The 18,202-nt window shown below is 44.4% G+C and overlaps 1 protein-coding gene across 1 annotated transcript in view; it reads right to left on the bottom strand.

The window, feature by feature from the left end:
* Positions 1 to 18,202, bottom strand: part of KIAA2012 (KIAA2012 ortholog) — a 129,118-nt gene that overhangs the window by 76,998 nt on the left and 33,918 nt on the right. Inside the window, exons 10-12 of the mRNA XM_006080540.4 lie at positions 17,401 to 17,571; positions 14,955 to 15,065; positions 4,743 to 4,811 (exon numbers count right to left, since the gene is read on the bottom strand). Of these exons, the coding sequence (XP_006080602.2) occupies positions 4,743 to 4,811; positions 14,955 to 15,065; positions 17,401 to 17,571 (351 nt within the window). The remainder of the gene's footprint in view (positions 1 to 4,742; positions 4,812 to 14,954; positions 15,066 to 17,400; positions 17,572 to 18,202) is intronic.

The following is an 18,202-nucleotide window of genomic DNA, read 5'->3' as shown; positions in this document are numbered from 1 at the left end:
CCATGCCACCATGCTTTCTAACCTTCTTATGGTCCCTTTTCCTGGAGCATTCTTTCATCTTTGATATAGCTAGTTCCTATCTATATCCTTAGAAACTCAGCCTTCTTAACCCCCAGACTGAGTTAGCATGTACTCCCCATGTGCTCTCAGCACACTCCACTAGTCTGGATGACTTTAAGGCATGGACTTTCTCTCTCAACTCTTATGCCCAGCACATTATTTGGCATTAGTAGATGGTCTATCAGTGTTTGTTGGATGAATGAATGAGCAATCTTTATGTGTCCCGTAAAACAGATGCACTAATTCTTTCCATTGGACATGTTCTGATGCTGGTGTCTTCATTAATTTTCAAGTGAGGGATTTCTAGGAATGAAGATGACAGCAAATGTAAATCCTCAGGCCATAGGGAGATGTGTGAAGGAAGCAAGAGAGAAACCAGGAGAAAAAAATCCCTAAGAAGACCTCATACTTCTTTATCATCCTTTTTATGAGAAGGTAACACAAATGTCTGGAGAGTAATGGAACAGAAAACAGTATTTATGGATTATTAGTTAATAAAAGTTATCATTTTTTAATCACTCTGACAGGACAAAACTTAATATTCTTAACTTTATTACAGCTGATACACACACACACACACACACACACACAGACACACACACACACAGACACACACACACACCGAGACATCTTGAAATCCATACCAGCCTTAAAGTGCATTGTGCTAAGCATGACTTCACTGCTTGAGCAAGGCCCTGATCCCTCATGCATGTCATACACTTAATGGACAGTGGATCCTGCACTATAGAAAGTACACTTCCTGAGCATTCCAAGAATCCTTAGATTTGTGAATACTCCTAGTGTGTATCACATCCCCAGTAAAGCTAAACTAAAAATGAAGAAAGAGGGGGAGCTCTTCAGACTCTTAATGAGTTGATAGATATATAGGATTTGAATGATTTATAAAACTATTTTTTGGCAGAGAATCCTCAAATTGTTAGACCACTTCACTTTCTCTTAATTCCATTACCAGTCACAGCAGTTGGTATACTTTTTAGGGCCGTTAAAAAAAATCAAGAACTTACTTCCCTGGTGGTATAGTGGATAAAAATTCACCTGCCAATGTAGGGGACACAGGTTCGATTCCTTGTCTCGAAAGATTTCACATGCCCCGGAGCAACTAAGCCCATGTGCCACAATTATTGAGCCTGTGCTCTAGAGCCTGAGAACCCCAACTAAAGCCTACGTGCTACAACTACTGAAGCCTAGAAGATGTGCTTGGCAACAAAAGAAGCCACTCAATGAGAAGCCTGTGTACCACAAGGAAGAGTAACCCCAGCTCATTGCAACTAGAGAAAGCCTGTGGGCAGCAACGAAGACCCAATACAGCCCCAAACAAGCAAACAGTGTTCTTCTTTTATTTATTTATTTATTTTTTTAGTGTTCTTCTTTTAAAAAAATTAACTTCCCAAGAGCTCCTGCAGATGTTACAATGAATATAGACCACAAGGCTGAGATTGTTTTAGTGTACTCACTAGCTTCTATCTCCTAGCCTGGCCATACCTATAATTTGACTTCTTACCTCTGTAAAATGATAGATTGTATGTGTCCCTGACTTCTGAAGTCATTTGCAAATAGTCAAAACTGTCCTTCAAGTACACAAATACCTAAAGTCTGTCATCTATATAATTTTTAAAAATCCTATCATTTTTATCTGAAAATATTCCTTGGGGCAGAGATCTAGATGGCAGAAAAGAAGGACGTGGAGCTTACCTTCTCCCACAAACACATCAAAACTACATCTATATGTGGCACAATTACCATAAAAACTATTCCTTAAAACCAAACGGCCAAGAAAACAAAAAGTCGTTAAAGCTCTATAGATTCCGATGAATAGATGTTTTAAATTGCTCTTTAAAACTCAATCCCAGCGGCTATCTGGTATTTTCAGAGTAGTGTTACATCTATTTTCTTAAAAACAAATGGGGAGTGTTAGGCTTAAAGAGATGTAAGAATTTTTTGTTAAGGTCTTTGAGCAAATCAAGGGAACAAATAAGTTTCCTCTACTCTAAGCCCCGAAGCAGGTACTCTATGCTTCTATGGGTAGTCCCATCGGAATGGGAGTTGTCATTTAACGGGGATAGACTTTCAGTTTTGCAAGATAAAAAGAGTTCTGGAGACTGGTTACACAACAATGTGAATCTACCGAACACTACTGAAGTGTACACTTAAAAATTGTTAAGATGGCAAATTTTATTTCCTGTGTATTTTGCCACAATTAAACAAATGTCAGAGGACTGAAGGAGATGAGGAATTATGCTCCAGGCAAAGGGAACAGTGTGTTCAAAAGCTTGGAAATGAGAGAGAGATTTGCATTAGCCTAAGGTCTTTCAGTTACTAGGAATAGAAAAGAGAAGGAATTAAAAGTTTTCTTTCCTTCCCCTGGATACAAAGCTTGCCATGGGGCTGTTCTGAAATAGCTCAGGTTTGTCTTTGGCACTTTACCATTTCCCTTCCTATACTTTTCTTTTTGAATCTCTTTTTCCATTTAGCTAATATTTTCCTGTTCATCCAAGCCCTCCAATGTACCACAGCTACCAGGAATATTTCAACTCTTAAAGCTCCACTTATTCCCAAATTCTCCAACTTTGTTTCCATCCCATCAGAATTTTTAGTCCCTCAGGGCAGCTGTTCTTACCAGGTTGTGAGAGGACAGTTACCCGATTAAACACATTTTTACTAAAGTGTGAATGACTGTAAGCTTCTCAGAAGTATCAACCTTTTAAGAGACTACTTCAGAATTCAAAGTGAATCTATTATTAGTGAGATTTTAACAGAGTGAAGTGAAACTGTACCATTTTCGGCCATATTAGGAAGAATATTTTTGATCTGGAGAGCTACCCTGTAAACAGGCTTATCTGGCTTGATAATCTATCTTGGGAGTTTGGTTCTCCTAAACTGTTCTGACTTTGTTTCAACTTCTTTCTATATCTCTAAAAGTTGTAAATCATTTTTGGTGTTATCCACAAAAAAGTGTCTGATGCTGAGTAAGGGTCATTGAAAGGTGAAAAGGATGTGCAACAGAAATCATTTATTAGTGTGAGTCATTATTAAGTCAGGAACTTCCTAAGCTCTTGTATGTTAGGCAGACACATACCTGTCTATTCTATTTTACATTTTATTTAAGTATAGTTGATTTACAATGTTGTGTTAATTTCCACCTTACAATAAAGTGATTATATATGTGTTTATATATGTATATAAACACAATATTCTTTTCTATTATGGTTTCTCACAGAATATTGAATATAGTACCCTGTGCTATACGGTAGGACCTTGTTGTTTATCCACTGTCTATACAATAGTTTCCCTCTGCTAATCCCAAACTCCCAATCCTTCTTCCCCACCCCTGCTCCCCCTTGGCAAGCACAAGTCTGTTCTCTGTAAGTCTAGGAAACATGCGTGTTTAGCCTGACATCACCACTAACCATGCATAGTCTTAAAAATACAGGTTCCTGTGGTTCAGATCCCAGCTTCACCAGTTAGCTGTATGGCCTTCAGCTAATCACTTCACCTCTCTGAGCCACCTTGTCTTAGATGAAAAGTGAGGACAATGATAGAAATTACCTCTGATCATTGCTATGATGATGATGTGATCTAATGAATGTGGAACATTCATCACAGTGTTTGGCGTGTGGAAGACAGATAGCGATGGTAGTTCTCATCTTCATCGTCCTCATCCTTCCCTGGAGGGCTCCTATGAAGAGCTTCTTTGGCCCAGTTCCAGCCCAACAAGTGAGAATGAACACAACTGGCCTCGGCACTCTTCCCACCATGATCAGGATGTCCCCCCAAGGAGAATGGCGAGAGGACCAATGCCGGGCTCTCTGGTGTTCCTCTGCTTACAGATTTTGACATTGGCAAGCATGTGACAGTGCTTTTGTCCTTTGAATTTTGCCGTCTCTAGCAAAACCAGTGCCCTCCACCCATCTGGCTCCAGCCCTCTGTCTGTGGCCTCGCTTCCTGTTGCTATAGCAGGTCTCTCATGCAGGATTCATGCCTGCCTGTCCCAAAATAAGCAGTGAGGAAGACCACACACATTTCTCTATTAATCAAAGACTATTTTTAGGAGTGAGAGAAAAATCTTTACATAATCATCCTTCCCCCTGGTTTGAAGCAGAAGCAACAGTCGCAGCAGCTGGAAGATGAGCTTCAAAGTCAAACCTATACTTCCAGTTTTTGCTTATTTCTCCATGGGGGAAACGAAATGGAAAAGTAAGCATGGAAGAGGCAGAACTGACCTCACTCCTGCATTTAGAACACAAGCCCGAGAACCTTTTCCGGATAGTTTTTTAGTTTGTGGATGTGAAATTTGAACCATGCCCAACCCTGGGAGGCAATACTCACCTCATTATAATGTGAACTGTGCAGCGTTTGGTCTGCAAAACCCACAGGACATGTGTGCAAATTCTCCTTTGGGAGCCAGCTCAGCACAGGCATTTGGTCTGACTTTTCTTCTCTCCTAATATTTACACTCATACCACAGCAACAGGACTGCCCATGAGTAACTCTAGAGGATGCTGTATTTCTCAGACTTTCTATGAAAGGAATCTTATTTCCTACTTACTGCTATATTTGGGGAGAAACTGTGTGCTTCTGGAGGTCTGGGTATGAAATAAAATGTATATGAGTCCAATAACCCAGAGGAGAAGCAGAAGTGACTCTTTAGGGGGAAATCTTACCTTTTAATAGATGTTGAATACTAGATTCCTCCTCTCCGTGGCTGGCATTTGAACTGACAGATTCATAGGCTGAAAAACAATAAGGGTTTTACCTGAGTCTATGAAAAAAGTCTTGCAAAAAAGCTATTTTCCTTACCCCAAGGCGGGGGAAAACACAGTGGGATGGCTTGATGCCTAGGTCTCCTAATGAATTAAATAGTTTTGAAAACCCTTACATGCCATCATTGAGGGAAGGCTGATCTAGAATTTAAAAAGCATGGAAGAAATAATAATATTCTTATTTGAGGTGTTGAGGGTGAAATCCCGTAGATACTGTGACGTGTAAATTCGGAGAGGCGAACCTGCGACAGAACAAGAACATGAAACAGTTAACTCCTGACACCCGCTGTGAGGAGATGCCCAGATCTGAACAGCAGATGTGCCATGAGGGCCCCAGTGGGGACAGCGACGGGGGGATGACAGACAAGCGTGGGGAGCCCCCGCCTCCAGCTGTAGCCAAATTCAAGGGTTGGACCAGGGAGACAGGAGGGCTTCTAGCCCATCTGATCCCAGCCAGAAAGACAGACAGGCTTTTGTACAGCCCTGATGAATTTTTTTTGCAAACTCTTCAGAGTCACTCTGGATGAGAAATATTCTCCTAGCTGCCCTTGTCAGTCAAAATGAAAACTAGTTAAAATAATGGCTGAAGAGGGTTAGGATAACAGGCCAGAGAAAGGCAGTTAGGGGAGAGGTAACAGATAGCAAGGAGATCAGCTGAGTGGATCTGAAACGGGTCTTTTAATGAGAAGTATGTGTGTGTGTGTGTCTGTTTGTCAGAGAGACAAAGGTGTGAGATATCAGAAAGATAGAAAATAGGGAGGAAGAAGGTCATAGAGAATCAAATACATCTGAAAAAGATTTTGAGACCTATCTAACTCCCCCGCCCCCACTCATTTCCCTATACATGTTTGTATTTATATGCTTCATCGTCTCATTACTGATAATACATATACCAGAGACACTGCCAGAAAAGAATGTTTGGTTTTGCTGATTTGCTAAACCATGGTGGGGCTTGGAAAAGCCTGCTCCTTGGCGCTTTCCCACCCCGTCATTGCACGCACGCAGCCACAAGCATACACATATCCTAGGCTGAGCAGGGCAACTTGGGATTCTGAGAGGCAACACTAGAGAGAGAAAAAGCCATAATTAGTGTTAATTGTTGACCCTACAGTTCAAGAATAGATGCTCTGGAGAATGGGAAATGAGAACAAACATTAATTATTGAGTAGGGACCTTGGAGACAGGCATGCTGGATTAAAAGGAGAGAGATAAATTGCATAATGAATGTTAATTTTCCCTCAAAGAATTGAGTGGTCGGTGGTTGGAAGGGAAAAAGAGGCTAAAACAATCATGAAAGAGAAAGCTCAATGTGTGTCAGGGTGAGAGGGTGCAGGAGGGTTATACAAACACTCTCCATCATGGTTTGCCCCTTCCTCCTCACAGCTCCAGGGAATCTGCGATCAGGGCTTTCCTTAGAACTCTTGTTATTTACCACAGCCTTCTGTAGGGATGCTCAACCAGTTCCCCAAGAGCACACATGCCTGAAAACAGCCACGGTGCATGACAAGCGGAGATGCAGTTTATTTTTACTGTGGAATTTATTTTTTGTGCGTGTTGGTGGGAGTTTGACTTTAAATCAAGGGAGCTGTGGGAACTGAGGGCCACACGGGGAAGGACTGTGGTCCTGTGTGTGCCCCTGTGGGGGGGACTCGGGCTCCAAGGTCTTGATTTTTGTTTTACCTTAATTATAGCACACAAGATGCATGTACATCCCCCCAAACCCCAAAATAATCCTTTTAACTGAAAGTGAAAACAGAAAATGGTAGTTTGAGTAGAAAATTGGAGATGAGGATGTGCTAAGTCACTTCAGTCGTGTCTGACTCTGCGACCCCATGGACTTGTCTCTCACTAGGCTTCTCTGTCCAAGGGGATTCTCCAGGCAAGAGTACTGGAGTGGGTTGCCATGCCCTCCTCCAGGGGCTCTTCCCAACCTGGGGATCAAATCCAAGTCTTTGAAGTCTCCTGAATTAGCAGGCAGGTATTTTACCACTAGTGCCACGTGGGAGATGAGAATTGTAGCCAATTTTGTGAAGAGACTCTACACACAGGCTTGTCACTGGCTGCTCAGATTCAATGTGCCAGTGACCCTCCCCACAAGCGGCTGGTGGCCCTGGGGGCCGTCGCCTTGCTACATCTGCTATGTCTGCCCACTGCCTGCCATCCAGGCCCCTGGCAGCTGCTGTCTGGATGGTTCTGTAGTCGTCTGAGCACTTGGCCTTTTCTCCTGCCTGCTGCTGGCACGCCTGTTCCTGACATCCCTCCTCAGGCATCTGTGGTTTCTTGTTGCCTAAAAAGCAGAATTTCAGTTCTTTTCTGGTGCACAAGGCTGGTCTGGTCTTGGTCTACCTTTCAGCCCCATGTCCCCTGCCCCACAGGGCCTTCTTACAGGCCACTCATCATTTCCCGCATGGACTCGGCTTTCCTATCTCTTTGGTTCATGCTGGTCCCTCGCTGGGTCATGTCTTTCTTCTTTGTTTATCTACTTCTACCAGTTTCTTAAAGGTCAGTGCAAATGGGAATTCCTCTGCAAAAATCCTTTCTCATCCCCCAGGTTAGAATCCATCACACCTTCCACCAAGGCCCCTGCATTCTGGCCTCTGTGACAATGCTCACCTCATTCTGCCTTGTGGGAGAGTCAGTTGCTTGTGAATCTGTTTTCATGTGGGCTGTGAGGTCTTTGAAGGCAGCAGCCACAGGGTCTGGTGCTAAGCCCTGGGCAGTGGAAAGAGAAGAGCACCGTTTCTGGAACAGACGGACCTGGGAACAATTATGCTGAGCTGTTCCCCAGGGGCGATTAATGTGCACAAGGGAGTTAACCTTGTGTTTCAGTTTCCTCACCTGTGATGTGAATGAAAATACTCCCTTCATTGGATTATTGGGATGATGGAATGAGATGACATAGATGCCTGAGGATGTCTGCTCTTGGTATTAACATCCTTTTCCATCCCTTGTACATGGTAGGCATCCTGTCCACTGATAGAGGAGTCAGGCACAATGTAATGTGTCTTTTCTGTTTTAGGTCCAATGACATTTTATATTGAAATTTTACTTAATATTTTACAATATGTACTGTATGTATGATCTGGTTTGGTTATCACAAAGCAAAGCAAACTAGGATGGCAGGTATTGTCATAGTTGCATTATATTAAGGAACGTGGTGAACTGCTGTAGGCTCCCCAGGTGGCACAGTGGTAAAGAATCTGCCTGCCAATGCAGGAGATGCAAGAGACATTGGTTCGATCCCTGGTTGGGAAGATCCCTGGGAGGAGCAAATGGCAACCCACTCCAGTATGCTTGCCTGGGAAATTCCATGGATGGATGAGCCTGGCGGGCTACAGTCCATGGGGTTGCAAAGATTAGGACATGACTGAGCACACACACAAGCTGCTGTAACAAAGAGGTTCAACAAGATAAACATTTTTCTTTTTTTTCAGGTAAGAGTCCTGAGGGAGGTGGGTAGACTGGGGTGGTGCTGCTCCACAAAGTTATCTGGGCATCGTGGTTCCTTATATCTTTTGGCTTCATCATCCCCTAGAGCACTGCCCTTTTCCACGTGTTTGAAGTTACTTCATCACAACAACCAAGTCCAAGGGGAAAGAAGAGGAAGAAAGAGGAGGAAGAGAAGGAGGAGGGCAGTGGTTTCTTTTTAAGGAGATGACTCAGAAGTTGTACACATTACTTCTGTTCACATTTCATCAGCCACACCTGTCATACCTGGCTGCAAAGGAGGCTGGGAAATATAATTTCTAACCAGGCAGCCATGTGTTCAATTAAACTTCATGGTGAAAGTGAAGTGAATTCACTCAGTCGTGTCCAACTTTACCAGGCTCCTCTGTCCATGAATTTTCCAGGCAAGGGTGTTGGAGTGGGTTGCCATTTCCTTCTCCAGGGGATCTTCCCAACCCAGGGATCGAACCTGGGTCTCCCACATTGTAGGCAGATGTTTTACTATCTGAGCCACCAGGGAAGCCAACTTCATGGTAGGAGATTCTAGAATTAATAGGAATAATGGAAAAATATATATTGGGAAACAGATAAAATCTTTGCTACTCACAGTTTCAATCAATATTTATGGATAGTGTTCTGGGAGTACCTATGGTGTTCTCTGGTGTATTCAGAAGTAGATGTGGGGGATATATCTACAGGAATTTTAAATCTCAGAGGAGAATGAAGAAAAAGAGTAAAAAAGATAAAAAAGGAGGGAATGCCTGGTGAGAGACCCAGGTAGTAAGAATTAGCAGAACCTAAGATAGCAGCAGTCAGTGTGGGCTTCGATGGTCAGGTGAGGTGGTGCAATGAAGATGGGACTTCAGCTACTCCTTAAAGCCTAGAAACTAGAGGCAATAAGTTTTAAGGAGAAGATCTTTGGCCTAAGTTGTTGCAGGAAGATCTGGGCTTGAATCTTAGATTTGTCACATAGAATCTGTGTGACTTTGAGCAAGTCACCATACCTCTCTGGGCCTCAGTTTCCCTTCCATAAAATGAGTTTTCAACTGTGGTCTCATAGTTCTAGTGACTCTGCACAGACCCCACAGCCAGGAATCATTTTAGGAGGGAAAGAATTAGCTGGGCTCTGAAGAAGTTGAGGGGGTGGGCGCACAGTCAGGCCATCCTCACTTTAACCAGGCAGCTCTGCTTCTGTTTTATCTGTAGGTATCCCCAGAAAAATCTGTTTGATAAAATGCATCCCCTACTTACACGCTGATGAACATGATGCCTACAGTCCCTCGCAACCCTAAGGTTCTATGAAAAATTGTGAGGGGAGTAGAATTTACAGCCTCGCAGGCTCTGAAAGAAAAATATAAGTACATATGCAAAAAATAAAGAGGAATTAAGTATTCTTCAACACTTCATATTGAATTTCTTCTTAAAAAAGAGAATTTCCAGCAGATTCAGAAAGAACTGTTATTTTTAATATTTTTCTTCTCTGGAAGGCATAAAGTGGTGATAATATCACATTTTCAGCCAAATACGAGGGAGGGGAGTCTTTGTACTCAGAGAAAGCATGAGAGGTTTCTGTCAAAGGAGAGGAGACCGCCCAGAGGTTTTCAGTGGCTCTCTGCAGGTGGCCAGCAGAGCACCGTCCAGCGTGGGCTGCTGAGGCTGTGCTGGGTTCACTGCGGTAAGGGAAGGAACTCCGCTTCGCTCTGAAGTCCTAACAAACCCAGTGATCACTGCCCTGTGGTCCATGGGATAGACCCAAATTAGCCCCACACCTGGCCTCCTGGGAACTGCCCATGATTTCTGCAAGGGGAGGAGAGTATATGGGTCAGGACTCAGTAGAGAACAGAAACGACCAAAGTATTTTAAGAGGAAACGGAGCTGCTACAGAAAACTTGGTGTTTCCAAAATTGCTGCAGCAGCTGCCTCTTGATACCAAGTCTTCACCAGCTGGCTTGCCGGCATTAAGTAGCCAAAGTGCCTCTACCTCATTTCTGCCCTTCAAGCCTCATGCAAGTGCATCTATTTGGCAGAACCTAATTTGTATTCAGGGCTTCCCTGGTGGCTCAGATAGTAAACAATCAGCCTGAAATGTGGGAGACCTGGGTTTGATCCCTGGGTCAGGAAGATTCCCTGCAGAAGGGAATGGCAACCCACTCCAGTATTCTTGTCTGGAGAATTCCATGGACAGAGGAGCCTGGTGAGCTACATTCCATGGAGTTGCAAAGATTCAGACATGACTGAGCGATTAACACACACATACACATTTGCATTCAGCCTCCCTCACTGCAAAGGTTATCTGGGAAATGTGGTTTTCAGCCTGCCAGCCTCCGGAGTACAGGAAGGTGCCCTGGAAGGAACTGTTGGGTGCCAAATGACCATATCCAACCACATTTTCCTTATTTCAACATCTGAGATCTGCTAAATCCACCAACATGACTGCTTATTAACAAACACTGACTGGGCAAAAGGGCCTTATCACCACCCAGGTTTCCTCCACCTTCCTTTTTACAGGGAGATGGAAGGATTGTAGATTCAGAACTGAGGTTTGGGAAATGAAAACAAGAACAAGCATGAATTATTGAATAGCTGATATCCTGCTTCAGGATTTAGACAACAGAACTCCTTTATGCAGAGAGTCTTCTTGGGAAATGGGGTTATTTACTAACATACAGCATTATAACTGGAAAGAACCTTAGAAATCATCAGTTTAGCATTTTCCAAAGTGTGTTTCAAAAACTAGTTAGATGTGCATGACACTTTACTCAAACAAGAAAGAATTCAATGGTCAAATAAGTTTGGGAAACACTGCATATTCTCATCTTGAGGAGCCATAACCCATATTAACATAGTAGAGGCTCTGGCAGGGAGGAATCTGCTTCACTTTGGCCCACTGGTTTCCAACTTATTTAGTCTTAGAATTTTTTTTAAAAAACAGAATGCCTGCTAACTTTCTGAGGACTTGAATTTCTATGGGACATACACTGGAAGAACTGGATTGAATTCCAGTCCCTCTTTTTCCATACAGAGAAGCTGAGTGCCAAAGCAGTGAATTCATTTGCAATGATCACAGAAATCAAGGTGATAGAGCTGCGAATAAAACCCAAGACTGTGGACGTTTAGTCCCGAGTTCTTTCTTCTTCTTCATGCTGTCTCATCTAATGGACTTCTCCATTCAAATCTCCAGGCATCTTTGCTAAAGCAACAGCTGCTAAGAGATAGGCTACTCAGGGAAAAGCATATTTTGTCAAATATCCCACCAATGTGGAAGGATCCTTTTATCCATGAGTCCCTACAACCAACCTTTTCACAAAGGACAAATGGGGAGAACACAGAGAAAGTCAACCACTTTGCATATGTTTGCCTTCAAATAATCAGTGTTTTGAGAGTAACTGGGATATTCTTGGACCCTTCTTTCTGTTTACTAAATTGCAGACCATTAGGAAATGGCACCAGTACATAATCTATTATGAAAACAAATTATCCCCAAATCTAGTGACTTACTATATGTAGTGATATAGTAAGCCTTTATTATATCTCACAGAGTTGCTATGAGAATCTGGGAAACTCTTAGGCTGTGATTCTGGTACAGTCTCTTGTGAGGCTTCAGTACAGTGTCAACCACGGATATAGTCATCTGGAAGTTTCACTTGGGCATGACCATCTCCTCTCTTGTCTCAGAAGTCACACACCATTACTTCAGTTTATCAGAAATGAGACTCTATGTCCAGCCCACACTCAAAGGGAGGAAAATTGGGCTCCCCCTTTTGAAGAAACAAGTGTCAAAGAATTTGTAGACATATTTTAAAAACACCACACCAAGAAAGAGCTGCAAGACAGAAAGATGCTAATTAAATGACCAAAAACCAAGACATGATTTGGAGGTGAAAATCCATTTAGGACAAGAGAAAGTATTAACTGAAAACTCTGAAAGAGATGAAGAATTTAAATTTGCATGGGGCTTGGAGTCCCATACTGAATCATGGGCACAGAGATCCTTGAACTTCTTGCAGTAAAGAACTCAATTAAAGATCTTCTGAAAGAAAACTTCTATTGCTGGCATTGTGACTAGGGGAATAAATGAAGGATTTGAATCAAGGATAAGCAACTTGAAGTGAATAGCCAATGTTTTGACTTGTATCCTTCCAAGTTAAAATTTCCTTTCTTCAGCCTTTGAATTTTCTAAGTGTAGCAACATCTCAACATGACCAAGAGGGTCAAATTCCAGCTCAAGTCTTCACATCTTTTTTTTTCCTTCTTCTGAAGGTTTATACTCATTTCCCTATGCTATCTGAAAGCAAGATATCATGATCTAATTGCTTAAGAATTTATTTCCAAATAGATGTTGACAGAGTCTGAAAGTTTCAGAAAGATCAGACAGATCATATTCCCACTTTTACCCAAGGTTTTTTTTTTTTTTTTTTTAAATTAAAAAACAACAACTATGATCTCCAAAAACTTTCTTTTGTGGCACCTGGGGTATTGCGTCAATCAACACACATTTCTTGGACATATGATAAAGATAAGAAGTTCTCTAGGACTCTTATAATATATTTGGGAGCTCAAAGGAAAAACAGATGTAGATAAATGCAGTAATCAAAAAAGTGGGGTTGAGAGAGAGAAATGGACTGAGGCTACCCTGGGGCAGTTCAGTGAGTTGAGGAGGATTTATTTAGGACGATATCCCAGAAATGATGAGCCTTCCCCTGGAACTTAAAACGATTCTAAATATTTGAGGGCAGTTTAGGCAAGGCTGGGAGACAAGAGAAGGGAGACTGAATGTTTGAGTCACTGGACAGATGAGAAAAGGGTGGGCCTGAATATAGTGGGAGGTGAGATTGGAAGAGTGGGATGGGGATGGTGATCAAGATGAATGTGAACAAACAGCTGCAAAGAATTTGGTGTGGTTGGAGCAAATCCTTTGCAGGAATTGAAATTTTTTTCCAGTATACTGCTTTTCAAAACAAAACAAGGCTTTCCCATTAGCAGAGACTCTTAGAGAGCTGGACCTGTTCTACGGGCGCTTGTGGGAAATGTGGGTTTAAGGGTTTCGTCCACCACCCTGGGCCCTACCCAGTCACCATCAAGACTGCAGGTCCACCAGCCTGCAGTATTTGGAGGATAGGATAGAGAGTAGGGAGAGGCCAGGGACTGACTGACTGATGGACTGATGATCCATTTGTTCATTATCTATCTAGCTCACAGTGGATGTCTGGAGGTTTGAGAGGCAAGTAGGATTACATACATTGTTCAGGGGAGTAGGACAAGATAGTAAATTTTTTTTTTCCTTATGTGAGATGGTTAGTGCTCAGAGCAAGTCTTGATTCATTCAGCATAGACTTCATTTCTCTCTCTCTTTCTTTCTTTTGTGTGGCAATCATCGAAAGACTTTTTCAGTAAACATTTGCTGTGACCCTGAGACACTGGTGTGAGGGACTGCGCTGAGTGCCAGGGACACCAAAACGACTGAAACACGATATTGACAATGCGACAACACACTTAAATATGTAACTTGAAGATGTTCCCTTTTGCTTCTGGCTTTTGCTCTGCCCGAAGGAGGGCTATTTCTCTTGGAAGAGAGTGGACAAATGTGCAGCAGATGAACAGAATCGTGTTTGCGTTCCAGCTGTTGTACCAGCTGGGTGGCACTGACCCTGGCCTCCACCTGTCTAACTCCTGCTTCCTTTAGTTCAGAACCAAGTTATTTTTATGCTTATATCATGCGACAGACTAAGTGGTGATGGAAGTTCTTAAACGCTGAATTTGGAATGAATGCATTCTTGTTTCTAGAAATCCATGTATTAATACTAAGTGGCTACTTCCACAGCAACAGACACAACACATAAAATGAAGTAATAATCAATAGCTGCAGGTGGCAGAGTTCATCTCCTTATTTCAATGGGATGAGGAGCCTTGGACACAAGGAAGGACTGGACCCAAAGTCATCTGAAAATACAGAGGACCAGCCAGGGTTACTCGAATCTCCTGGCTCTGAGTCCATGCTCTTTTTATTGATGCAGTCATGACATCACCCATGAAACAAGTGCAGATTTTAATCTTCCTCATCAAGAGGCCTGATGGCTGTACGACTCATGCATACATATCATCAGGGTTCCTGGGTGGTTGACACTCATCACCCTCTGACTTCATTTTTTTTCCCTCCTTTGCAAGATGGTTATTGCTCAGAGCCAACATCCCTTTTCCAAAAAGTGAACATTGCCAGAAGGGTTTTTGGAAACTGCCTTGCTATCTGTCAGGAGCCAGATGATTTGCAGCAGTGAACCAACGCTCATAACAAGGAGACCTGATTGGATTACCAATTAGCCACCTCCACCTCTGGAGGGTGGTTGGAAAGAAGAGAAAAGATGGTGTTTAGTTTGGGCAAATACCAAGAGGGCTTTATCATCCTCATCGAGGCATCAGCACAGCACATTAGGCCTCCTCCGAGCCATTCCACAGGAACGTCTCTCTCCTGATGCAAGAGCAAACTTGTTAAGCAAACATTGGGTTATTGTGTCTGAACTACAGAAGCACCTCTGTGTCAGCGAGAGGAGAGAAACTGGCTGACTTGCGTCTGTTTTTAATGATGTCTCTGCTGCTGGGAAGTTTTGGAAGCTGCAGGTAGAATCTTCCCCCAAGGAAACAGGGCTGACCTGGGCTGTCTCATCTTACCTTCCCCTGACAGAAGCTCCTGGGTGTGGGTGGGCCCTGGGAGGGACAGGCAGATGTTTTCTCCACCTGGACCTTGCAAGAAGTGTCCCGATGTAGGGTCTCCAGATTTTTCTTGAAAATAAGCACAGGCACCGGCAATGAGTGTTAGCACTAGAGCAGGGGAGGGAGGCCGAATGTGGCCTGCTTTCCCCGGCGGGGAGCTGCTGGTGGGTGTGCTCAGGAGCTCGCCGGGGTGCAGAGCTGCCCTCTCCCTCCTGGGGTTCTCCAGAGCTGCGCCATGTTTGGGCCCCATTGTCTAAAGTCAGTGTGGGATGAATGGGGTGGGGCTGCCACTTGCCTATGCCATGGCTTCCGTGAAGGTCTAGAAAAGAGGGGGTCCTCTGGTTTCAGGCATCCCTGCAGGGACAAGGTGAGGCTGGCGGGGGCATCTTGTGCGAAGGAAATGGAGCCACGTCCTTCAAGCACGTGTGCAGCCCAGAGCCTCGGCGCAGGTCTGAGAGACTCCAGCCTCTGCTTCCTGCTCTGCCTGGCGCCTTTGTGCCCTACTCAGCAGCATAGCTGTGCCCTGACGGTCAAGTGCTGCCACTCTTAGTGACTCCAGGGGCTCGGGCCAGGGAGGAGGAGAAAACTGTACTTCTCCCCGTTGCCTAGAAAGACTGAAGATGTTTCTATGACTTGACTTTCCCCATTTCCAAGGCAAAGGGGTCAGGAGAAGAGCTGGCAATCAATCACAGTGGACGCTTACAAGTGTGTGTTTATACACATACACTGAGGCCTGACACACATGGGAACACACACTCACACACACTTACACCGAGGTGTGCATGCACATGTACCCATGCACATAGCACACATGCACACACACGCAGGTGTGTATGCACGGACAGGGACGCACAGCAACACAAGCAAAGGCAAACATGCATGCCTGCTTAATCACACATATACACGTGAGCACACGAGTACATACATGCACTCACATAGCTATATAAGCACACACATGCCCTCAGACACACATGTGACCTTGTACACACATTCATTTACACATACTCAACCTATGCACTTGAGGCTTCAGGCTACACTTCTCTCATAGTCACGGCCCTGTTGTTTATTCTAATCAGATTCTCCTTTTGTAAGGGTGTCCAATTAGGGGTGTGTGTGTGTGTCTGTCTGTCTGTGTGTTTGGTGTGATTTGTCCTGGGTAATGAAACCTCGTAGGAATACCCTTGGTGGTGACATTATGGTACCTAAAGTTTAGGTAATTAGCTCCAAATTAAGAGAGCATCATTGCCCTGCAAATATAAAAGGGAGGGAATTGTAAGAAAAAGGTTCCACCTTGAAACAGTTGGGAAGTTTCTTTGGTGAAAGAAAAGAGGTGGAGGAGGGGGAGATAGGATTTGATTTTGACCATTTCAGCCTTAAACAGAGAAGATGCAAACACATAATGGGGTTATTGATCCATGTATTGAATTTATGCTCACAAGGCTTCAAATATACACGCTGGGTTTGAGGCAGGCGGAGCGAGAGCGAGCAGGGTTTGAACAGCGAGGCGTCTGTCCCTGAGTGAGTGTGGGATGGGACGAAAGTGGCGGTGCCTGTTGTTTCTTGGTGGCTCTCAGTTGCCATGTTCCTCTCTGAATGTGAGCTTCTAGAAGCCCCAGGTGAGGCTCTACTGTTAACAGAGGCATTTTCTTCACCAAACACACTCCATCTCCTTCATCTGCTGCTCAACCTGAGAAAGTTGCCCATCCTCTGATGAGGGAGGAACAGCTGGTTGGGCTGCACTTTCTAGAAGTTTGTGGGTTCGTAGGTCTCCAGCTCGGACCCTCCCTAAGGGATTTTCAGGGGTGATTTGGACTCTAAGCAATTTTTGCTTTGTGCGCTGCCCCCACAGAAGCTGTCACTGCGCTGTCTCCTCCTGAGCTGTCGGCTCTTAAGGATGAGAACTCCGAGTGGGGCTAAAGCACCGAGGGTGTGGTCCTGCCTGCCTCACCCTTCAGAAGAGATCTGGAGTCCTCTCTGTTCACAGGCCTCAGGCCCTGCCCTGGGCTGGGGAGGGTGATTCCTACCTTGGGACTCTTCCCCTTAGCCAGGTCCCCCAGAGGCAGGGTTATGGCTAGGCGTGGAGAATGCCCCGTAAACCCAGTAGGGAGTCTCTGTGATGAGCGCAGGGAGCCGCGTCATCACGGGTGCTGCCAGGAGGGAGGGAAGCACAGAACAGCTTGGCAGTGTGAGCTGGTGCAGAAAACCCTTTTTAAAAACATGGACTGACTCTTGAGGAATAAGCATGGTGAGCGTTAATCCCACTGACATGGTCGGAAACACTGCTGATTTCCCTTCTTCAGTGGGGTGGCTTTCAGACAGCTTATGTGTGGCCCTGGAAGATGATTAAAATGAGCCCAGAGTCACAGACAAGCCAAAGGGGTGCATCTACCCCAGGAGTGATTACCTTGTCCTGCTGCTGGAAGTGCCCCCCCAGCTGGTCTCTCACGTGCGGGGCCTGTGGGGCTGCTGCGGCCTGATGTCCTGGGGCTGTCTGGGCCTCTCTGGCTCTCTGGACTTTCCTTTCCTTTCCTCAGGGATGGTGATGAGGTCCCCTTCTGGGGCGGAGCAACATCCTCTTCAAAAGCAAAAGGAGAAAAAGCATGAGTAAGAATCAGGAACAGCAAGAAGCAGAGGTAACCTTTTTGCTAACTCTTCAAGTGATGGCTCCTGGTGTCTAGAATTGGTTATTCCCCATATTCTTACATTGGTCTCTCTTTTTTCCAGCCCTGCTAAGGAGCAGAGGCCAGGTATCTCCTATAGGCAAGGCGGGATTACTTTTGGCCCTTCCTTGGGGGAACCTCTAAGAACTGGGAGAAGCCGAACAGTGGTTGTTCTTATTCTTGTCCTGCTGATGGACTCCTGAGATAGAAGAAAGGCAAGGGAGGCTGCAAGGTCCTTCCCTAACTGGGGAGACCCAGCCTTCAAGCTCATGGGACTATTGGTTACAGAGTTCCAACCACAAAGCAATTTTCCTAAGCAGGCCAGTGATCACATGGCTCCTCTGGGTCATAAAGCACACAGCAGCCCCTTCCAGATGGTAGAGGGTAACAGCATGGATGATAACACTCCACAAAGCACATCCTGGCCTCCATCTTTCTCTCTTTTATTCCTTCTTAAAGTCAGCAGGGACTACTTTAGGGAGGGTGAAACCCAGTAATCTAAAAGTGATTGAGACCTTGTCTTAATCTCAGAGAGAGTGGTCTTTA

Source organism: Bubalus bubalis, chromosome 2, assembly GCF_019923935.1.
Source record: "Bubalus bubalis isolate 160015118507 breed Murrah chromosome 2, NDDB_SH_1, whole genome shotgun sequence".
Taxonomy (NCBI): domain Eukaryota; kingdom Metazoa; phylum Chordata; class Mammalia; order Artiodactyla; family Bovidae; genus Bubalus; species Bubalus bubalis.
The sequence above is the reverse complement of the archived record's forward strand: the minus strand, read 5'-3'. Positions and strand labels throughout refer to the sequence as shown.